The sequence below is a fragment of the Mizuhopecten yessoensis genome, unplaced genomic scaffold, assembly GCF_002113885.1.
Source record: "Mizuhopecten yessoensis strain PY_sf001 unplaced genomic scaffold, ASM211388v2 scaffold481, whole genome shotgun sequence".
Taxonomy (NCBI): domain Eukaryota; kingdom Metazoa; phylum Mollusca; class Bivalvia; order Pectinida; family Pectinidae; genus Mizuhopecten; species Mizuhopecten yessoensis.
In genome coordinates, this window is record NW_018403568.1 from 388,188 (window position 1) to 413,630 (window position 25,443).

A 25,443-nucleotide genomic window follows, 5' to 3' on the forward strand; every position below is an offset into this window, starting at 1 on the left:
AATCATTCGGAGCACATTCAAACCTGACGACGAGAACATCTCCACTGTCCTTTCATAGATGGAATCTGCTGTATTTTCCCTAGGCCTAGCTCGCCTTGTCTCTCTTATAGTGGCCAAAGCAGAGGCTGCCATTTCCCGCACTCTTGAAGTGGGCTCAGACATAATGGCGGCGACAGGAACACGTGTTGTTACAACAAGCCTACTGTCCCTACGTAGATCCTCGAGATATTCCGGACGGGGAGACTTCATTTTCGACATTTTGTTAAAATCTCGTTCCTATATAAGATATCTTATTTAGTAACGAGACTTTAATTATATAAGATATCTTATAAAGCTATATGAGATATCTTATAAATTATATAAGATATCTTATATACGATATAAGATATCTTATATATCATATAAGATATCCTATATAGCATCTCGTTAAATTTCTATATAAGATATCTCATATACTATATAAGATATCTCATATACTATATGAGATATCTTATATACGATATAAGATATCTTATATAGTATATAAGATATCTCATATGCTATATAAGATATCTTATATGGTTTTTTTGAAATACAGGATCGACATTGCTCCTTGAATAAATGTTAAGTTGGCTTGCCATAACTTACCTTAATACGTAACAATCTTTTCATATCAGATTATTAAAAAAGCTGATATTTTTCGGTTATCATTAAAAAAATCATTATGAAGATAACTTTATTGCCATCATGTGACTGAGTTCCTGAGAAATATAGTGTGCTTCCTTTTTGCAGAATACAATACGTCTCTGTCTATAGTAAGTGTGTTAACGATGTGTGGTAGTTATAAAGGTGTCAAAAATCAGTCAAGCGGTTCCGGGCTAGTGTTCCTACAGTATGAACTTACATGAACCATGTCAAAAAGATAATTGACCTTTTACAGCTGACCAATTAGTACTACTTAGCGCCTTTAGCAAGTTACACAGTGGACAGTATATATCAGCGGCTGGGATTAACCTGGCCTAGGGTATATTTGGGAATATTATATTAACGACAACAAGATTTATTAATTAATTAAAGAAAGGTTAATTGATTTTTTTAGAGAAGAATGTGCGGTTAAAAAAAAAGAATAACCTCTAAAGCATTTTTTTTAAGATATATTTACGATCATTTTGATCTATAAAACTACCTGCGTAAACCCATACAAAAAGAATTTATGAAATAAATAAAAAATAATATCTCCTCATAACTTAGAATTAAAAAAGGGCGATATCAAAACATTGAATCGTCGAGTGTGTAATGTTTGTAAATAAGATGATGTTGAAAATCATGTCATTCTGATTTGCGAGCAATTGTTTTGAAAACTTATTATCTTAAAAAGCCAAGCATGTTTAAATTGAAAGGATTATTGAGTGTGAAAAAAACAAAAGAAATAACGAACTTGGGAAAATATATAAAATTTGCAAATTCGAGAAGAACCTAATTATTATAAATAGATATAGTTGCACTTGTACTTGTGTTGTGAGTGTGTGTAATGTTGTGTAATGTTATTTTGTATTTTGCACAGTTAATATCACAAAGGTGAGTCGAACGACTCAAAGTAATAAAGAACTTGAACTTGAACCAGGCGATGAGGCTACGTACGTGTATGACAAAATATGAAATATTGTAGCACTTGCACTTACATGTATTGAGCAGACAAACAAAATGTTATGTAGTTTTGCCACTCATCTATTGTGGCGTTGTCTATAACAAATCTGACAACGATCAGAGACGTATACTTTAAAGCAAACATTGTCACGTAATTTTGTGTGCGGTACCATTCCCCATCACCAGTTTCACGAAAAAATAATTAATTATGGAGACTCCTTAACTTGAAATTTCAGGAAAATGTCATCATCTTCATAACGTTTTCGTGTGGAACTAGAGACAAGAAATTATGAGCATACTCACATAGATATACATGTACCCCCCCCCCCCCCCCCCCNCCAAGGGAAAAATGTAATAAATTAGTGATAAATGTACGTATCTATTAAATAAACCCCTACCCCCTACCGACACCCTTTTACTTTGCTCTACTCTACTCTCCTCGTAGCCTACAGTTTACTGAAGTTTCTTCCTATGCATTATGGGTATATTAGTTTCGTTTTAGATATTTTATATGCTTCCGCTTTTTATATAAACCCGTTCTTGTCACCACAATCGAATCACCGTTTGTAAGCGTCATCCGTAACACTTCCGTACCGTTTGCGTAACACTTCAGTACCGTTTGCATAGTAACTGCGTACCATTTCCGTACCGTTTAGGTAGCACTTGCGTACCATTTCCGTACCGTTTGCGTAGCACTAGCGTACCATTTCCGTACCATTTGCGTAGCACTTCCGTACCGTTTGCGTCCAAGTTGGAACATCGAGCGTGTACGGGTCTGTATTGTGGTAGTATTGACAGACAAGGCTATTACCTTTGGGTGGGGTGCCTTCGGCATGGTATTTCATTCGGGTAGCACTATCGCAAGGAGGTAATTGCCCATACATATGTTTATAACACGCTTTGAGACACGTCCTAAAATGACGTATGCTTTTGATAGAGAAACCACTATTTACTGAAACTGAGAACACCGACTTCCATCAGTGAGATGCAACCCGCATGGGTGGAATCATGTAGGCGAAAAATTCGTCAACCAACCAACCAACCATTTTTGTTGTCAATTGATTTCCATATCACTGTCTTTGTCGTCACATGGTTTCAATATTTACGCCTTTTTTTTACATAATTTTCATTGCGATGCCTTTGTAGTTACATCATTTCAATATAAACGTTTGTTATCATAGCAATATTTCATTTGTCATTACCTGATTTCCATAAGCGCGTTTTTGTCATCACTTGATTTCCTAACCTCTGAGTTTGTCATCACGATTCCCATATATCTACCTATCAAATGTCTACATATAATGTGATATATAAACAAATATTAGTACAGCTTTACAATTTATTGGGTCCTACACATTATTTTTGGACCTATTTAGTGCAGGATATTTTATCAACTCGTAAAAAAGACGATACACAGATTGGCATTTGCAAAGCAATCTACTTTAGTCATAAATGATGCAGGATTGGGAAATTAAAGCTATCAATATCTTACCCCGACAAACAAGATATTAACCGACCGTAAAGAATAATGAATGTGTATGTATTAAGTACTGCAAAATTATTTCCCCTGTAAAACGAACACAGCCAGAGAATTCTTCCAAAACCGTTCTAGATGATGTTTTGAAACTAGCTTACATACATCATAAAGTTACTAATGATGATGTACAATTCGACTCTTTAAGCCTGTTCGAGCGAATAATCAAAACTGACCGTTAAATCCGTAAATTTGTAAAAGTCAAATTAGTCAACAAGGCAATATTTGTCATTAATACCTGTACTATTCTACATATACCAGGTAGGGCGTAAGAATTGTACCTGCTCCCCCCAATTGCATGATCATAAGAGGCGACTAAATTTGGGACCTTATCGTTTCTCTTCTTTCTAAATAACTTTCTTCTTCCTAATGTCTCCATTGACAATGCCTCACTTTTGGCCATTTGTTGAGCGTTCACCCCTGTGAGGAAGGCTTTGGGTTCCGTCCCCTGGCCGAGACATACCAAAGTCTTTAAACATGGTAGTTTTCACTCCTGCTTAACGCTCAGCAAATTAGGAGTAGGACGACTGGTTCGCCTGTTGTCAGTATAATGTGACCTGGTGGGGCGTCCTGCTGGGTGTCTTCGGCAGTATTTTTCAGTGAGGTAGCACTATACAGTCGGCATCAGTCCCGCACTATCACAAGGAGACAAACACTAACATATCGGAGCCTCCCAAAATACACACGCATACACTACACGCATGCATCTTGAACACAAGGGAGGACGTCCTTAAATGACCGTAGCTGTTAATAGGACGTTAAACAAAATAAAACCAAACCAAACTGCATATAACACCGTACTTCAGATGCAAAAATACCTAAATCCTTCGTAAGTTATTCTAAACCCATCCCTTCCAAGCTTTTCAGCTGCATGCAAACAATATACAGTGCAATACACTAAAGTATCCTATCATGAACAGAAATGTAAAAGTCAAGATACTTATGAAGTTTGTAGAAGAATACGCCAAGTAAAAGACGAACCCAGAGTAGCTTTCATAGTAACTTAATCTATCCAGTCAGGGTGGTTTCTTCATTGTCTTTTACTGAGGGGATTTTAAGAAATCAAGAATAGACCTGCTGTATTCCACTGCATGTGTATGGTGAAAGGCGACTTATCTAGGCTCCCTGCAGAATCGGGATTTTCTTCTGTGTCTTCTTCGGAGGGCCAAAACTAGATCTGCTGGCCCCATTGCAAAACTTGGGAAACGATTTTGCTTCCTATCTTCTTTCTAATGCAGGTGGTGTCTCCCTAGGCACCCGTCCTCATACGATCCAAGCTAATCAAGCTTCCACAACTATTGTGTTTATTCGGATAACCAAATGCAGCGATTACTATAGGGACCAGCTTTGTTTGTATTGAATACTTAGAACTCTGCACGAAGAGCTCCCGTAGCTTTGCAGTATGTATTATAATTAGATCGCCAGTTACTTCATATCCAGCCGGACCAAAGAAGTATAGTCTTGTAGTTGAAAATTTTGGGAAAGCAATTGGTTTAGAATAATTGAGAAATTAATTGGATACTATTTTATCTGGAATATGTTAGCTTTGACGGACTTTTGATGGTAATAGCATTTATGTCCTTGTTGGGTTATTTCACTTCCATTACAACAAGTCCAGAATTATGTTTTGGTCATTGTCAACAAGTCTGGGATGATATGTTAGCTTTGACGGACTTTTGATGTTAATAGCATTTATGTCCTTGTTGGGCAATTTCACTTCCGTGACAACAAGTCCAGAATTATGTTTTGGTCATTGTCAACAAGTCTGGGATGATATGTTAGCTTTGACGGACTTTTGATGTTTATAGCATTTATGTCCTTGTTGGGTAATTTCACTTCCATGACAACAAGTTCAGAATTATGTTTTGGACATTGTCAACAAGTCTGGGATGATATGTTGGTCTTTGAAAACAAGTCCTAGAATGTATGTTGGTGATTGACAACAAGTCGAGTCTTGTTTGTTGGTATTTGTCAACAAATCAAAAAGTATATGTTGGTCATGGAAAAGCAGCCAAGGAATATATATACCGGACATTGTCAAGTCTGGAAATGTATGAAAGTCATTGACAAAAAGTCCAGAATTGTATGTTGGTCGTTGAAAGCCAGTTTAGAAATGATCGTGCATTGGTCACTAACAACAAGTCAATGGATATATGTTGGTCATTGTTTATAATTCTAGGAATGTATGTTAGTTATTGACAACAAGTCAAGTCTATATTGGTCATTGAGAACTAGTCTAGGAATATATGGTCACTGTCAAGTTGAGGAATGTATGTTAGTCATTGACAAAAAGTCCAGAATTGTATGTTAGTCATTGTCAAAAAGTCAAAGAAAGGATATTAGTCTTTGTAAAGAATAATAGGAAAGACTAATGGTCATTGTCAACAAGTCTACGAATGAATGATGATGATTTATAACAAGTCTAGGAAAGTATGTTGGTCAATGTCAGCAAGTCTAAGAATGTATGTTGGTCATTGGCAACCAGTCCATGTATGTATGTTGGTAATTTAGAACCAGACTATGAAAGAAAATACCTGTCATTGTCAAGTCTAGCAATGTATGTTAATCATTGACAACAAGTCCAGAATTGTATGTTGATAATTGAAAACTAATCTAAGAATATAAATTGGTAATTGACAATAAGTCGATGAATGTTTGTTGATAAACGTGAAGTTCAGCCTCAATGCACAGCGTGTCAGAAACCATTTACAGTAACGCACTTGTTACTTGATTGTATCGATTTTTTTATAATAACATTACATGTCTTATCGAAAACATAACTGTCTCTTCAATTTTGTTAAATTAAATTTGAGTCATCATAGCCACTTTCAATATTCAAATTGATGTTTGTCATTTACTTGTGTTTGATATTTTTATTTTGCATTTGTTGTTATCGACCATTTGTTGGCCATAAGGACCTATCCTGTGTTGATGAGCCATTAAGCATTAATAACAATAATAGTAGTAATTGTCAACAAGTCCATGAATGTTTGTTGGTCACCGACAATACGTCCAGGAATGTATAGTAATCAACTATGATATATCGTCATTACATAGACACTGATATCGATAATTCGACATGATTTATGTTCTCGTAAAGGTTTTGTTCTGGAAATTTTAAATGTGCGTCTTATGCTGTAGAAAACATTGGTACGCCAAATCTATTATCTTATTATAGAATCAGCAATAAATTTGCCTATTAATTAAAATAGATGAAATGGAAGTCCTATTTACAATAAACACAAAAAATGATGAGCTATAAATTGCCAAACGAGAGAAAACAAAAGAAAAAGTAGATGAATATTTATAAAACACTCATAGTGTACTAGTGACGTATATTTCGCACGTAAACATCGCATGACATAGCCATATAAATTATCCTCATCCTGCTTGGTATCGATTCACGATCTAAGTACATCTGTTTGTTCTGTTCCGTTGGAAGGAGGGACCGATTGCCATCGAGGACCATTATTTTTTTGTCACATAAATTTTATCTATAGACTACGTTGGATGTGAACTGTTTATCTAATATACAGAATAATCTGGATGTTAAGTCTGGAATAATTTGTGTGCGATTTTAGTTGTTTGACGGTACTATTTTTAACCGTATTTTGAGACGAAAGTAGGCACGACTTGACTACTTTGAAGGCTATAAGTGCCACACTGATATTTCTAGAATACATGCGACAAGGATGATCAGAACACTAGATAATGCGTTATTATTGATCATCAGGTAAATATAACAGCGCGTCTGCTTTAAATGATGTCACGATTTCGAATGCACCATTGAAGTAGGTTTGGGAGTGTTACAATCGAATGACAGGGATATCCATTATATTTGTAAAGAGTTAAAATGCTTAATTGAATTGCCATGGCAATCGTCCTAATACGACGAAGCTCTCATGGATTGACAATAATTCTTTAGGTTATACACGTACTATGACATGTTTCAGTTACAAAAGAAGCATTGATTGATTGTCTAGATAGTCATACACTATTTCAGATGTTAGTGTGATATGAATAGCCACTAATTAGGAAAAACTAAATACATCGTTTTGGCACCTTTACCGATAAATATCTAAGTAACTTCCCAGACATTTCAGCTCAAATGATAACGCCCTATCTCTAAACATTACGTGGAAGGTTCCTTGGACTTTTTGTTCACGATACCAATAACAATGCCAATCAAACACCTTTCCATTATCACTATATCTACAGTAACAGTTATATTTGGATATAGATATTCAATGATGATAAATCTATCACTAACTAATTAACTAAAAATAATACACCATAATGTTTTAAAAGCGTCTTCTAAATCGAAAATGTATTCTTTGTATGATTAATCTATGATCAAGCATATTTAGTTAATACATTTCCTTAATCTCTTTCCGCTAATAACCGATATTGCAAATGTGACGTCTTAATGCATATGATGATAAACCTTCGATATCGCATCCACGTCGTACGGAATTTACAAATTACAGCTGGTAAGCTTTTATAGTGCTTGTTATAAGGACAGGTTAGATATTCAGCGAAACACTATAAAGCTTGCTGTTGTTCGAAAGATATATCAATTAACAAAATATGTATAGTTCAAATTGTTTATGCTCCTTTTTTAGAGATGGTATTTGTTTAAAATAGAGTGTTTATATTGTTGCTGTTTGGATCATTTCGTAATCTTGTGGGTTGAGGTCTAAATTATTTTGTGATTTCATATCTTTAACAACTTGCATTGTGAGATATAATGCATATACATACATACATTGCCCCTCCCCTCGCTGAGCTTTTTTTTTCACATCATGATCATTTTTAAGAACCTATCAGGACTTGTAACAGACATCTTGCAAGGTCCGTCGTTTTCAATTTAAATTACACCGTTTTCTTGACTTTATCCTCGCTATATTTATTATCTTTGCATGTGTCTTATTTTCATACAGTATGCTCGAAGATAATTTGCAACCATATGTGTGTACCGCGTTGCGCACTTGTCTGCATTCTTTTAATCTGATATCAAGTATTCTATTGTACAAAATGGAAACGTTGAAAGTTGTGAAAGAAGAAAATTTTGAGGAAAGGATGTGGAGAATGATCACAAACAAATTCTTGGAAATTCAACAGCTTGAGTATACAGTGTCTAAATACGCTTGCAACCCTGATTTAAGCTTATGACGGCAGAAGTTTAGCTTAAGACCTCCTTAGCAACTAGCAGAGCCGACGATGAAACTCTTAAGGATTCTGGTGAAGTTTCGGAATCTAATAGATGTACATAAATCAGTAATTTGAAAGATTTTAAAAAAGGAGCATGATTAGCAGGCATTTGATCTTTTAATGGATTTGATACTTTCCGAACTATGGATTTCCTGATTAAGAAACACAATTTTTCAGCAATCTACATACAATATTTACAGGTTAATAGTGTTAACAAGGTTGTAGATGTTTCGTTTACGACCTATTCTTGCAACTTGTTGAGCATAGTTTGAACATCGGAGTCAGTAATTACATCCGTATTTTTGAATTATATTTTTTTACATGTTTTATTTATTATTATTTGTTTAGGATTATGGTGTAAATAGATAGATACATTTCACGAGCATGCTCTCAGTTTAACTAAAGTTAGACTTAGTCTACTAGGAAACGTTCAGTATCTTGAAGTTCACATTTCAATTGATAGCAATAATCTTGTAATAATTTGACCTCGAATTTAAAAGCTATCGTAAATTTACATCATGTATACTTTTTAAAATTGTGACTCACTACGTACCAACGGGTTCAATAGTATTTATTAGGATGTAGGACAACGTCATGATGAAGGTGATGGTGGCAATAATTCCATGAAGACTCCCAAGTTGATCTATAAACTTCACCAGGAGAAGCACTTGTCGATTCATGTAGACATATCCGTATTGCAACCAGGGGATACGTACATGGGGGAACCTCAATGACTCCTCTGACGTTAAAATGCGATGTTCCACTTTACATCCAAAATTGTTTGACCTGATGCCCCCAAATACGAGTACGTTCTCTGTTCACACGACAGTACATTTGTATGACAGTGTTTTAACTTGATAAAGGTCTTTTAGTGTTCATTTAGTCATTAAATCCACATGGCAATGCCAAGATGTCTTATCTAGTGTTTCTCCTGTTGCTTATGTACATGTACCTGGTTTATAACTGGTATATAATCAAAATCTACGAAATAAGGATAGCTAACATGAATTTTATTAGGTCAAACAGTTAACATCGTTCTAAAAGTGTTCATCTAAGGTTTGTGACGCTTAGTAAAGGAAATACCATTCTCACAAAAAACCATGTAAGAACATTCTCATTAGGCATTCGAACATCAATATTGTCGTAAGGCCATCGTTTTAACAGCCTCGCAATTTAAAAAGAATGACCATTGTTAAATAATGTTTATATCAGTTATTCTCGCCGAATCATTTACTCTACGCACCATGTAATATTGCTACATTATGCAACGGAAGCGTGGTGGTATTTTTTGTTAAAGGTTTTAGCCCTCACAAGCAAATTTCAAACGGACGGGCTTTTGGACGGACAAAGCCATGCCATAGAACAACAAGCGCGTTAATAGAGATACAGGAATACATGTAACAGCCCTTCTATTGTTGACATACAAATGTTCAAAAATATAATTATATAATTACAAGATACACATCGTAGACAGATAGGTTGTTTATACCGGAAACTATTTACAATAGGCGCATAAATAGGTTTCTCAACACGCTTGATAATGTTTGTTAAAATATATACCATACACGTTATTTACAAGGGAAACATTACATATCGCACTCACAAATAACGAGACAATATTCAAATTACTCTATCCTTTCATTATCACAGTTTCTTTGTTCATTTCATAAACCAATCTGTTCAGACTTATCTTCCTCCTTCCTAAAATATGTTCACAATGTCGGTCTCTCATTTACCAAGAGCTTTACTGTTGCACTGTCGTCCATCTAAAGCCTAGACACAGAATGTCAACTCTGTATTCAGATGTCGTCCTTTACATTAGCTGCAGAGGTAGCGGCGTCTTATTGTGTCACGCCTGCGTTGGGGTGTCGTCCTGATAGAAGAGAACGTGATAGTAAGACACTGATCAAATATGCATTGTGAAGGTCAACTTCTACATATCGTGCATTAAATGGACAGAAATGACACTTCCACCTGACATTTTCTAGTGAAACAATCTTAATGTAATACACAAAAAATGCAAAATAGTAAATTGTATAAATCCTTTAGATATTATTGGTTTGTGGGATTACAGTATCTGCATTTTTTGCAATACTTACTGCAAGCGCACTGAACGGGACACATCTCCTCCAGGATAGCCCTGTCAAATAGGCAGTCCTGCTGTGTGATTTCAGAGCATGGATCCCAGTCCTCGTACATTTCGGGGTTAACACAGTCCTCTGATAATGAAAGGGTGCAAAACTTTTATAACATTGCATATCACGAATAACGAACTATGCGATCAGCCATTTGCAGTTAAACATTTTATGATTGAATGCACTGATTTCAAAATAAAATAGCGACAGATTCTGTGATGTATCATCTATGAAAAGTTAAGTTGCTACGGTTTCTGTAATCAATACGTGATTACTTGCACTCAACTGATTTTTATAATAAAATCTGATATATTTTACAACCAATTCCTACACTGTTGAAGAAAAAATGTGTTTTATTTCTAGATTGATGTATTCATTTTCGTAAATGTGTATTTGTACAGTGTTGTTTTACCCTAAAAAGCGAGCATTGTGGATGGGCCGTGAAACAGTACAGAAACAAAAACAAGTATAATGCACTTCCCAGGTTAAAGAAGACGTGACATATTCATATATTTTATTAAAATTGATTCACAATATGCTGTTATGAGGTCAAAAATCCACCTTAGAATGATTATATTCGCTGAGCTAAAAAACCGATTTGAATTAAATTCATAAGATAACAGTTCGTTCGCAAGAGTTTCCAAATAATTAATTTAAACCGATCATCTCAAAAAATTTAAATTTAAATGCATATTATAAAACCGTATCACGACACAGAATATAACAAACCATCGATTCTGCTACTGCTTAATCCGGAAAAATCTCGCTTGTCTTGTGTACAGGTACTACTGGACATGACTTATAACACCAACACAAAATAAAAATAAATCAGCTTTATATGTTTTTTAAACTATGGAATTGATAAGATCCTGCCGACTATATATCTGGGCGATTATTAATCTGCACTTGTGTTATTAAACAAATAAATGAGAATGCACATTTTGAAAATCAAGTATTAGGATAATAAATGTTTTCTTGATGTCTATGTACATAAATAAAGAGACATACCATCGCAGTTCGGCCCCATTCCATACGAGCACGTGCAAGAGCATGATGTACTGTTGAGAGAACCAGCACCGATGTTGTGTTTGTTACAGGTCTTTCGACAATCTAATAAAGAAGATAATAATATATCATATTTTTACTTAATGCGGTAATATATGGTTGAAATATTTTAATAAAATCGTAAATGGATTGTTCAAGCTAAGCAAACATAGTATGTATACTTTAAAAGATGTATTAATATCAACATATCTATGTACAACATAATAAGTAGAGATTTGAAAATGACAAATAAACTTACCGCATTCAGCGGATGTCCCTGTGCATGGAACTGTATTAAAAGAAACACACTTCAGGCATTTTTGCTTGATAAATATTCTGGTTACTATAATGCATGCTACAAACATAACCTCTACACACGGTCAATTTTGCCTTTCACAATAGAATGTTTATTTTCATTAAGCATATTTTTATGCATCGACACTCTCCAAAGAAATATATGTTTTAGTACATCGAAGGTCCTTCATTGCCATAGTTTCAATAGAATCACCGCTATCATTAGATGCTGTATTGGCATTCACGACAGAGAGTTGACAGAACTAATCGCAATTGTCAGTAGAGTATAGAAAATGATCAAACTGTAACACATATATTTGGATTGTATACACAAACTAACTGAATATCGTATGCTGTAGCATAGACCGCCTACTTAAAACATTTGTGTAGGTCTGTTATAAAATTACAACAGTAGTTAGAAAATTCCCAGTGTCGTTTGCGTAAAAATATCTTGCATATTTTCAATAGAGCTGACTTACCACACAGACCACGCTCACAAAACGGAGTTTCTCCGTCACATTTGGTACATGGTAGACCAGGTTTATAGAAAGGCACAATGGCGTCCTCACTGTAACATACATCATTTCGTACATGAACTTTATATAACAAATTAAAACAATTAGACTCTACCTCTAGCATATTGTTCTTCAATAGCTTTCATACCAACTTCCGTTCGGATTAGAGATGTACAAGTTCTAAAACGATGCATCAAAATCTCAAATAACATGAACACACGACTTCTATATAAATATAGAACAAACAAAAAATCAACGTCTGAGTCATTTTATAACAAGTTAAAGTATACAATTTCACTAAAATACTTTACAAGCAGGACAATATTCGCCAATTCAATCGTTCGGCTTTTACCGGTAAGATACATCAATTGCTCCACTATTAATATCATCATTCACAGGTTATTACTAAAAATAATATGTTGTGGAAAAAGATTCACTTTCGAGGGCGAATATGATTTATTATATTCTATTAAAATTAGAACCTCTTTTTCCTATTAATTTTACTGGTGCAAAAAATACTGGAATACTAACCTGCCCGCATACTTGCAAACAAGCACATTGACACGTGAATTTTTAACACGACAGCGGTCAGTGAAGGCACATCCAATAGTTCTTTGCCGAGCATGCACCATCTTAAATAAGTCATTAAACTTAAGTTAATTGCATTATAGATTAAACACATTAAATCATATAATTAGCTTGCTAAAGTAAATACTTCGGAACCCAACAGTATTAAGGATAATTGGCTTAAGTTTATATATATAAAAAATTCAAAATCAACAAAATGTTAACAAAAGAATGAATAAAATATAATTGTAAATATGAATAATGGAGATTATCTGGGAGTTATAATGGTGAGGACAGATAACTAGATATCTCGGTATTTTAGTTTAAAGATTATGACTATATCGCCGAATATAATCCCACTCCCATTCTTGAAGATATACACAATGCAATCTAACAATACTAATGTTAGCTATTAGTTTATGATATCGGTTTTTTACCTTGCCGTGTAACTGCCAATGCAGACGCCAATGTACATGAAATACTAAATTGACAATTTGAGAAATATTCTGGAATATAACCTTTCTAAAAAAAATCTTCTCACCGTCAAAAATCTCTTGCAATGTTGAATATTAATGCACGTTTTGAATTGTGGAATGAAGTGCTGCCTCTCTAACATCCATGAACGGATAAGATTGGTGATGTTTCCGTCAGCGCTCACTCCAACGTTAGTATGGGTATTGAACGCGCCAGCAGGTTGGGTAAATGCCAACGCACAGTCGAGAGAGAGAAGAGCTTGAAGCTGTAGATCAGTGGACCAGTCCTGAAACGTCATGGAATGAAAGTGGACCTCTCTTTCAAAAGTTTTTAATTTAATTTTCCAATTCTGTATAGGTATGGTATGTTAACCCATAAACATTTCATGACACACCGAGGTAAAGATAAAGTTTAAAATGCCCACATGTTTTACGATGTATTTGTATTAATTAAATTATTATTTGAAATTATGATGATTAAAACTACGTTGAGACATGTATTGTTGAGAGTTCCTGCACTCTCACGCTCTAATTTATTTCGTATGTTTCGTTTCTCTCATACTCTCAGTATAATATTAGAAAAATCGAATATGTACTATGCCGAAACAAAAAGTTTGCGACCTGGGTAGGAATAATACTAACGGTATTTTTTAAATTAGTTCTTTTTTATTTGCTGTCTATTTTTTTTATCAAATATCGTAAAATTTTCATATGCGCTTCTCTATCCACGTGGTATTTGACGTCGTTTTGATGTTTTGCTTGATATAAATCTATACCCAAAGTTTGAATGTCGTACTTGGTTAACTAGACATATTGTAAATTAACATAGAAAAGTGTTACTGTAAAATAAAATAAAAATGTAGCATTTCAGCAATGATAATCGAAGATATAACAAACAAGTTTGATAGTTTACAATGAGTTGCCCTACATGTTTAGAAAACAGCCCCAGTCTTAAAACAAATACAGAAAGATGTATTCTTTTTTATTTGGATATACTCTTAAGTTACAAGAAAATTAAAAATTCTTCTAGTAATAAACAAATTGACATATATCTTGCTGGTTAAAAGAAACCAAGAATACAAGCAATCATATTTGTCTTGGATTAAAACGATTGGAATGCTACTAAGATGAAATGGATCGGAAGGCAGCACTTACCAATTTGTTCATGTTTGCTGCAAATGAGCCGTACAATCCATTAGCAAAATTCCGTCTAAACTCATTGTGTGTTTGCATAATGATATCAATTTCCATTGCATCGAGACTGTACACATAGGTAAGGCCCGTCAGAAAACATACTGAAAAAAGGAATACAAAGCAACATCTTAACACGATATAGCTGTATGATGTCACAGTTTAAAACGGCACATGCATCGTAATTTATTCAATTGGGAATTCAACAGTGTTGAAATCGTTACTATAAGGGGAACGGTTAAGAAGGTTCAACATTAACACTTTTTAAAACTTCAGCCTATTGTTGTATTCTACAATGATGGTGACACGCAAGATTGTGCACATTTAGCGTAATCTATCCCCTTGTGTGAACTCGCGTTTAGAGCAAACTTTAAATTTGAGTATTATACTACCGATCTTGACAACATTAATAATAAATTTACGACATACGTGAGGAGTAAAACGCTGGTTTAAGTAATCGCAAATGTGTATAAAATCAAACAAAGTCGAGGCTTACTTATTTACTAATGCTCATAGGGACACCTCGCGATTCGTTGTCATTACACCGGCTCTCCCTGAAATGACGTCTTATTACTTGGATTTGTTCTCAATTTACACAGTAGATGCGGTATATGAAGCAGAAAACAGTTGTTCTTTCTTAGAGTATTGGTTTTTATACACCTTGTACTTGTCAAACGTTTCTCGTTTTTCAATATTTGTTATCTAATTTGAACTCGAATAACAGTTATATCTCTATTATTAATTCTGTTAAGCATGGAACATTTATGGAATATCGACAAGAGTTCAATAAACATCAACTGAATTGTGAATGTCACATTGTGAAATTAGTTTGAGATGCTACATCTGATATTATATATACAGTATTCACCGCAGATGCTTAGACTCTGTTGTGGCCGTTTTAAAATTGACAGAAATACACACGGATGTTTTATCTATATTTGACGGTTAAAAGAACAAAAAAAATGAATACCCCGAATCTAAACAAATTAAAAGATAATCAAGAAAATGTGTGGGGAAATACAGGGAACTAACCAATGATAATAAAGTCACCAAACCTTTATTCATGATATAATTGCAATAAAATAAATCCAATTCATTTAGTTATGATAACCGTGCAGTTTCCTCTGATATGATAGGACGTTCAACAATACTAAAACCAAAGAGTTACATTTCTATCGTTTATATCTTTTACATGACGTAAAATGTTGATATATTTAAAGAGTTTATTTTAGGAGGAAAAGGTGATTTTAATTATGACAATACGTTTCTTAGATTTCAAAGTATTCAGTTTCAAATAACGTTGCTAAATTTCATAAATGGTCAGTTGTTGAGGTTAGTATTGTTTTTACATTCGGACAGCGAAGAAACTATTCACTCATTTTATTAAGCACGTGTAATGCTATTCATAAAAATTAATCATAACAATATAGGATTTATATAACTACAGCATGCATACACATTATTTATGCTACATAGTACATGTTCTACATGTTTTCCACCTTAAAATCAAGCAAAATCTATATATCTATTATGCTTATACATTTGGTATGTGAAACAGAAATATAAATTACGAAGTAAGACCATTTTTGACTCGTACCCGGCCGGAACGACCGATTGCAGCACACAAACAACTCTGTTAACAATTAGCTAAAAGAATAGATGCAATAAATACGTTTACTTTGGTATGATCTTAATGAACAACTCTTTTCGTCGTAGAGATATTTTCTTTTTGTTATAAGCCATAATCAACCGTAGTGTTTTTTGTGTGTGAATAACTTTATAAGATCCAAGAGTACTAACTTGCCAAACCAATCACGGGTTTAACACGTCCGAAGATATTTTACCATTTCAACCATCCCTAGCATTGAATCATGTCAACATTTGTATTGGTATTGCAAATGAAATGTAGAAAAACAGCATTTAAAATAACAAAGCCAAATATATTACATGCATGTTCAGTAAAGACATGTTGATACTATTTATACACTATATTATTATATGCTAAACTGGATAAAGCACATAAAATAAGCAAACAGACGGTGTCTGATAAAAAGTATTTAGGATAGTCTAAAATGCTTACCTGCTTTAAATACGCTCATTCTGTATTTAAATCCCTGTGTCAAAGTCATACAGATATCACCCAGTATCATGAGGATGAATGGACGAGTTTTCTAGGCCTCGGCTTTTATGGCTTGCCATTTATACGAGTCGGGAAGCTGCGATAACATTACGTGGGTGGCTAGTTATTGTTGAACACACCACACCTATCACTCTCTCTGGGCGCAAGTGGACGGTGACTCCATTTCTATCGTGGCTGTCTAATTAGTGTGTCATGGGAACACCTGATGATGACATGAACCAGACATACATGTATCACAGGTGTACAAGTTAAACACGTGGAACGTTTAATGTTGTCTAATTGAATTGTGGATGACTGTTCAAAAATATCAATATATTTTATTCCGTAACTGATTGTCATTAAACGTGTTAGATAATTTCTTTCTATATTAAGCGGTTCTAAAATGAAAACCTCATGCTAACCAATCACAATAAAACATCGCATTTACACCTTAAGACTAACAACACGATTAACAACACACGCACCTGTATACTATAATGACGAGGTTCATATGCGTATCAGAGTTCAACTCGTTATGTATAAGTGGAGATTTACATGGTGTTTGGTACGTGTGTAGTTTCCAGCATTGTCGTTGAACGTTTGCTATGAAATCTTTTTGTACTGTTTTTTTTTCGTATTTTCGGGCAAATTGGTGAAAACATGAAACAAATATTTTATTTTGCCAATGCTGTAATATAACATCTCCTGATGGTAAGCTACATAAACAAAATGACATTGAGGATGACGAGTTTATCCTCCATTATTGTTTATTACAATGTGTACATGTGTTTCTAACCATATGAAGATAATAATTTGTTTAAGTGATGATACTGTAATGTACCGCTATTCTCTGTGATTCAATTGCAATAGTTTATTTGCTACACACGAATAAATATGAATATCACATCGACGCTAAAACAGAAAATGTTCAGGTTCAGGTTTTATGGAATTTTATTATATATGATGACACTTGGTTTAACTTTGTTTAACGGCTCATTAAAAGCTAAGGTAATTTAAGAACGTTTTGTTTAACGTCCTATTAACAGCTAGGGTCATTTAAGAGCATGCCTCCATATGCGTAGTTTATGCGTACTTGCGTATACAGGAGACAGGGTATATATGTTGGTGTTCTTGCCTCCTTGTGATAGCGCGGTCACATTATACTGACAACGGGTGAACCATTCCCCTAAATGCTGAACGTAAGCAGGGAATAACAACTACATCTTGTACCATTTTTAAGGACTTTGGTATGTCCCGGCCTGGGGACACATTGACTTCTTCACCTGGGCGAACGCTCAACATAAAGACCAACGTGATGTGTTGTTGCCAAACACGGCGCTAGGAAATAAAAGGTAGTTAGAAGTAGAAAGAAAGATGAAGATTACAAATATTGTAATGGGTGCCGCAGATTTATTGTGGTCGCTTTTGTGTCCAAATAGAGGACACCAAAGCAAATCCACAATTATGCAGGGCGTTACTTCATTAGTCGCCTCCTATGATACCTGCAGTGGGTACCAGCAGGTGTAACTTTTCCCGAAGTAAGGCAATCATTATCGTTTTACCGAAAATAAATTTAGGTAATTTCAGTCAGATTGCATTTATTGTTATATAGAAAGTATAAGTAATACATTTTGGATTCCAGGTGAGTACTGTTGTAGGCTAGCGAAACGTCATGATTTAAAATTGACAAAGAAGGGTGGTGCTTCGCTTGTTAAGTTGTTGGAATAACTTATATTTCTCGAACATTCCGCACATTGGCAATGTCCAAGCTCGGTGGAAGGCTAAGGAGATCATTCACACAGGATATGAAACGTATGCTTAGTGCTTTTCCGTCAGATATATAATCAATTAAATGGTTGCCGTGGTACTATCGCAATCAACAGGCACATAAAAGAAATTAATAAGTATCCCGTTCATCGAAATCAACAGGAATGTAGATATATCCGTTATACAAACTATAGGAAATATACATACCCCTGATATACAAATCAATAAAGGATCAGAACATTCGTATAAAAGTCGTAATTGTCAAAATTAAATGAACTGATGTTTGAGGGACTTGATATGAACCGTGATATTAAGTATGGATCTGATAAGTATGTATCAAAGCGACAATTTTGTTAACTGCATTCTCTATATGCAGCTTCAACAGTTAATTACCCAGACAACGTAGTTTTTTTGGAAAAAGTCAAGTTACATTTCTTGTAAATCTGGATGTTCTGCGGTATGTTGTGCTTTAGTAGGACTAGCTAATTCTTAATCTATTGTGGTCATTTTTTGCTTTATCTTAAAGCACCCCTGCAGGTAGGGATCGAGACATGTGTATCTTAAGAGGCGACTAATGTGGGAACCACCATCCCCAATATATTTGGGATTTGCTTTTGTGTCCTCTACTTGGGTACACAAAAACAACCAACCAATCTGCTTTACGCATAGCAATATGTGTGTTTGGTTTTTATTTTGTTTAACGTCCAATTAACAGCTAGGTTCATTTAAGTCTCTTTACTCCCTAGCAGCTATCTTAGAATGCTGCCCTGAGCCTCACTGAGCCCTGGTGCCCTAGGACAATATGGCTGCTGAGGCTGGAGTGAAGATTTTAAATGACCAACAAATACATACACTGGTGTACCTTTCTTAATACCTAATATTTACTCACCAGATTTTCAGAACTTGTTCCCACGATAACAATCCTTATTCACATCAATTTCTGTCACAATGCAATCACCATTATAATATTTGTTTCCCAGTTCATCACATAAATAATTTACAGTTTTGTTTTAACTCCGGCATAAATACAAACATGCACACATACACAGCACACATGGCGGCACGTCTTGAGATAACCTTAACCGTCAAGGACGTTAAACAAAACCAAAACGTTACAATGTCTTACTTGTTATACCACTTTAGTTAAAATATCCTTCTGGCCACATTACTTTTTCCCACAATTGATCCTTGAACGCTTTCAGTTGGTATTCATGGTGCATTAAAGCTAACAGTGGCAAAAACAAATTGATTGAAGCGCGTTTCATTTCCTGTTAGCATTGCTAACTCACAATAAATGATCTTTAAGATAAATAAAAAAAAACTCTGGGTTCGCCCCTGTGAGGTAGGCTTTGAGTTTTGTCCCCTGGCCGAGACATACCAGAGTCTGTAAACATGGTAGCTTTTACTCCTGCTCAGCAATTTAGGAGTGGGAAAACTACGGTACAGGTACAAAGTGGATTATGTTTACCTGTGTTGCCGAGACTGTGTTGTAATTTTACATGTCGATTAAGGTCGTTTAAAAAACACCGAAAACGCCATTTTTAAATTTAAGAAAGATAAGCTGAAAGATGAAGCTAAAATGGGGAATCATACTTAAACAATCAAGTTTAAATGTTTAAACACCAAACCTTATATATTGTTAAGGCATTCCTCAATTTACACCTACGACGATTGTTATCGCACAACGTTCGTCCAACGTGCGCAAGCAATGATCGTCCAACTTTTTTTCGTTCGCACATCGTGCACACATCGTGCGCACACCGCACATCGTGTAACGTTGTGCGATCCCACAACTGTAGGATGTTAAACAATACTAAACCAAATCTCTCTCAAATGTCATATGAAAGTTACCCTGGGTCCCTTGTTGTGCATGTCTTTTATACACAGCAGTATAAAGCTTACGTCAAAAATTCCTGTTTTCATGACTCGATCAAACAGATCAGAGAAAATATCGAACTGACATTAGACTAATGAGGATGGTACGATATTGGGCGCCAAGTTCCCTCTGGGATTTCTTGTCTGTTCAGTTGCAGATGAAGTGACGGTAAAAAAGGAGATGTTTTTGTACAGCCTTGGTCATTCACCGACATATTAACATCCGTAAAGTAAATGTTTATGCAAGCATATCATGCAAGAAAATAGTAGAAAACTATATCAACAGCTAAGGTAATATTAAGAAGATCTGCCTCAATGTTTGTGTATGTTTGAGACAGGGTATGTTGGTGCATTTGTATCATGGATAGCTCGAATCTGATGCCGATTTCATAGCATCTTTATATTTCTTTCTCCGAAAGCTACCTTGTATTCTTAGCACCTTTCTAGACAGTATTTCACCTTTGACTTTACTGTTGAACGTTTGCCAGGGTGACGGAGGCAATGAATTCTCCAGGCCGGGACATATAAAAGTCCTTACAAATGGTACTTGTTATCTCCCTGCTTAACGTTCAGTACTTGGGCAAAGGCAACAACTACTTTACCCTTTGTCAGTATAATGTGACCGATCGAAATGCTGTGATTGGTGCCTTCGGGGTCCTGCAGGTAGGGCATAATAATTGTACCTGCTGCCCCCAATTGCATGATCTAATTTGGGACCTTCTTTCTAAATAACTTTCTTCTCCCTAATGTCTCCCTTGACAATGCCTCACTTTTGACCATTCGTTGAGCATTCGCCCCTGTGAGGAAGGCTTTCGGTTCTGTCCTCTGGCCGAGACATACCGAAGACTTTAAAAATGGTAGTTTTTACTCCTGCTTAACGCAAAGCAAATTAGGAGTGGGACGACTGGTTCGCCCGTTGTGAGTATAATGTGACCGGGTTGGGCGTCCTGCTGGGGGTCTTCGGCAGTATGTTTCAGTGAGGTAGCACTATAAAGTCGGCATCAGTTCCGCGCTATCACAAGGAGACAAACACGAACATATCGCAGCCTCCCAAAACACACACGCATACACTACACGCATGCATCTTGCACACAGGGGAGGCCGTCCGTATATGACCTTAGCTGTTAAGAGGACGTTAAGCAACATAAAACCAAACCAAATTGGTGCCATCGGTATGGCATGTCAGTGAAAAAGCACTATAAAGTCGGCAACAGATCCACGCTATCACAACGAGGCAACTACACCAACATACTTTGTCCCCAGTATGCATGCACGCACGTCATTAAATGAATTTAGCTGTCGATAGGACATTCAACCCTTTGTTAAGCAGGGAACAACAACTACCATTTAAAGGATTTTTGTATGCCCGAGTTAAGCAAGGCACAACGAATCAAGGCATAACAAGCGATACAAATCTCCTCGCATTCACACATTGTGACATATGTACTAGTAAGAGGGGATGAAGTCGCTAGAGCGATGACGAAGATTTTTTTTCCAAAAATAGTGACAGTGATCTTTATCTTAAACATAGAATGCAAACTTGTTAAAGTTATTGTCATACTTGACACTTGTTTGAAGTGTCATGAAATTCTGTTGAGGAATGAAGTCGTTAGAGCGATGACAAAGAGTGTAACATACGTACGGGCGGAATCATATATCCCTCGTAAAGTTCGAGGGGACAATAAATGTTTGTGAGAAGTAGATAAAAGTATAAAGATACAAGTTATAGCAACAGGTGCAGCAGGTTTATTCTAGTCGTTTTTGTTTTTGTCGCCAAGTAAAGGTACAAAAGCAAATCCCGAATTCTGTAGGGAGGGTTTCCGCATTAGTCGACTCTTACGATACATGCAGTGAGTAACACCAAGTTTTTCTTTTCTAGTGCCTTTAACAAAGTTTTTATTCGTGTTTTTACAAATAATGACATATATATATATCTACAAACAACAAATGTTGAAATAGAAATTAAAGCTACATATTGAGAGTTTATGTGTATCACAAATTATGTATGTCCTGAACTGTAAGAAACGTTATACTAACACTTATTATGTATATTGCATGTCTTTCAATATGTACCACAAGTGCAAAAACATTCAAGCGAGTCATTAAAATATGCAAATACAGTTTTATGTTAATAATGAACTCTCCGTAAAGCTAGAAAATAGCAAGACCCATGTATGCATCAAAATTGAAGAAGACTGCCATCGTTCGCGCATACGAATTGCAGGACCCTGGCTAAGCTGGGAACCCAGCAGAATAACATTTTGAAGTGTATCCATGCACATATAAAAGACTACAGATAAAGAAAAAACGTTATAAAGATACATCTGAGAAATGTTGATAATAATATCACTTTGCGAATAGAACTTCTAGCTAATAAACAGCAAGTTTAGTAAATTTAAATATCGTCAGGGAGGACGTGACAATTACGTATCATATATAACATCAAAATATGCAAATATAAGTGAGATTCCTTTTAATCCCTGAGATCAAACGAAATGTAATTCGTATGTTTAAGAATCATTTCCTATGTTTCTTAAACATACGAATTATATTTCGTTTGATCTTTAGATTAAAAAAACAACCCGCTTAACGCCATTTTCCCAAGGAAAAATATTGGAGCTATCGATAGGCCGGGTTACGGAAAACAAATGATCAGGACCAAAATATCTGTTCCCCTGAGAATTGACTTAGTTCAAGGTAAACGGGTTCTGTTACATATTTATTGAACAGTGTCGTGGGTATTCATCACATAATAAAAACATAAATAAAGCCCGGGTAACATCCCTGAATGGAATACCGCTATCATTCACAGTTAATCCGACACAACATATCACGTTAATCTTCGTATTGATAGGTAAGGTTTCACCGTTATCAAGCTTCAATGCGTTAATCATACAGTTAGGTACATTTTTAAATTCAATGGGTTTAAACATATAAATGCAGAATTTTGAGTATTGTCTCTACATACTGGCTATTTTGATGCATTTTGAATCAAGATTTGCGCTATTATAAAACATATAACGAATTCAAATTTTACCTTACGGAATGTTTAAATGAATGAAGTTTGATAATCCTACTATATACTGATCTTTCTGTATTGTTCAGTGTTCTGCAGCTAAAATGGATATTGATAAATCAATCCATTTTTGATATGAATCTACCACGTATCTGTGGTTTTGATGTAATATCAAACGCAAGTGGTTTTACTCATTCAGAGTAGAGCAGTTTTCAGTGACGTGTCTGGACCGCTGTGATATCTATCGAGGTAGATTCTTTTGTTACGTGTAATAATTGTATTATTACAGTCTGTTTTGTATCACTGTTCAACTATGTTCATCATTAACAATATGCGAACGCCGCCTGGCACGAAGCCTTTCAAGTAACCCAGGTCTACTGCTGCTATGACGTTGTTGGTGGTAGCTGGTGTGATGCCGTGACGTCAACGGACTGGATCCGTTTGTTTGGCTGCAGGAGCATAGCGTAGGGACAGTTTTTGCTACGTGATGTGATACCCAACTGTTATTGTTTTCACTGTAACACCTCATTGCAATATGCCTTTCCACTGTTCTCAATACGTGACATATATCATTGTTCTCACCGGAACACCTTCCGTCACAAACGAAAGCTAATACCGTCTTCGGTTGGCAGTTTTCTCGTTGAATCACCTCTCTTACTGGACGTCTTCTACAGGCTGCTGTTGTAGCGAACAGTAATACAAGTACAGCCATCAGTCGGTATGGCGTCATCTTTATTGATGGAAGACCTGTAACAGTATAAGGTATAAAATGTTATCAAAAAAGTATCCATTATAAATCCCAATAGTTACAGTTGTAGCTAGGATTCATCAATCATTTATAAAAATATGGCTGTTATACTTAGAGTAATGCTGTCACCTGTTATATTCGTCTGGCGCACTACACCACAGCAGTGCATTAACACGTATAACTGATTCTGATATTAAGGCAGATCCATCGATATAACAATGTTACTCATCTCAGCCCGCACGTCAGCAACTTGACAGTCTTAAACCAGAATATAATGAGAAAAGGTTTGATTTATTGGGAATTGACAAAGACACAACACCCGTCCGTCAAATTTGGCCCCTGGTGATGCAATGCGACAAACAGGATATTGTTCTCGCCCCCGACATCTACCACTAAAACACTTATATATATTGATATGAACTGCGGAGGTCATATACTTTATTGATAAATCTGATTACTAAAATATATTATGATTGGCGATTGTCTCTAGGTTCATTTTTTCTAGACATTAATACTACTTGTATACTCGAAGGCATGTTTATAAAGCAAATCTTACAAATGTTTAAAAAGGCCTAACTTAATCCATATCCTGATTGAAACTATATGAGCTGTCATATTTGAAGTATCTACACGCATGTAATTACCTTTTTAGAATTACCTTATTTCAAATCGAATTTCAATATCGGACTAAATTCATAGATATGTAAGCAACAACTATTGTGTAGGCTTCCACACACAACGTACAACTATCAAACACCCGTGAACTTACCTTTGGTAAAATCCAGTTGATGAAACACAACTTCTCTGAATGACTGAACAACATAACCTGGCTCTGTTAACACAGGACGTGTTATTTGTAAAGTGAAGGTTAAGTGTTCGATAGCCAGCACCAATAGGATTTGTTCACCTTTGTGTACTAGGTATTCCCGGTTATCAGCAATCAGGACACACACTTGAGAGTGCGACTAGTTGACTCCCATTCATACCGCTAATCGTCCCGGGTGGCACAGATAAACCGATATACAGTTCAATAGAGATGTAACAACAGAACCAAGTCACTGTGAAATTGCCATTATTCTAACGAAATGTATAGTTCCATATGCAAAACATCGTCTTTGTTAAGGCATTTATTTTTAACTCGGCATTGATCTAAAAACGTCGAAGTGTATCGCACATATAACCAGAAATACAAACAGCGGAGAAGGATATACAAAAAAAAGGTTTTAATAGATAAAAAATAGTCGTCTTTGAAACTTCCTCGTCATAATTATGTTGTTGAAACATGTTGAGTTCTTTCTAAGTTAAATCGTGTTATAAAAACGCTATTA

At 35.4% G+C, this 25,443-nt stretch overlaps 1 protein-coding gene across 1 annotated transcript; it reads right to left on the reverse strand.

Moving 5' to 3' along the window:
* Positions 1 to 9,364: 9,364 nt before the first annotated feature.
* Positions 9,365 to 16,851, reverse strand: LOC110449788 (C-type lectin domain family 18 member A-like). The gene is made up of 9 exons (XM_021496880.1): positions 16,671 to 16,851; positions 14,555 to 14,694; positions 13,468 to 13,686; positions 12,891 to 12,991; positions 12,324 to 12,412; positions 11,810 to 11,839; positions 11,515 to 11,616; positions 10,471 to 10,590; positions 9,365 to 10,244 (listed from the first exon to the last, which is right to left on the reverse strand). The coding sequence occupies exons 1-9, from the start codon at positions 16,738 to 16,740 to the stop codon at positions 10,213 to 10,215; spliced, it is 903 nt and encodes a 300-aa protein (XP_021352555.1). The 5' UTR covers positions 16,741 to 16,851; the 3' UTR covers positions 9,365 to 10,212.
* Between the last annotated feature and the right edge of the window lie 8,592 nt (positions 16,852 to 25,443).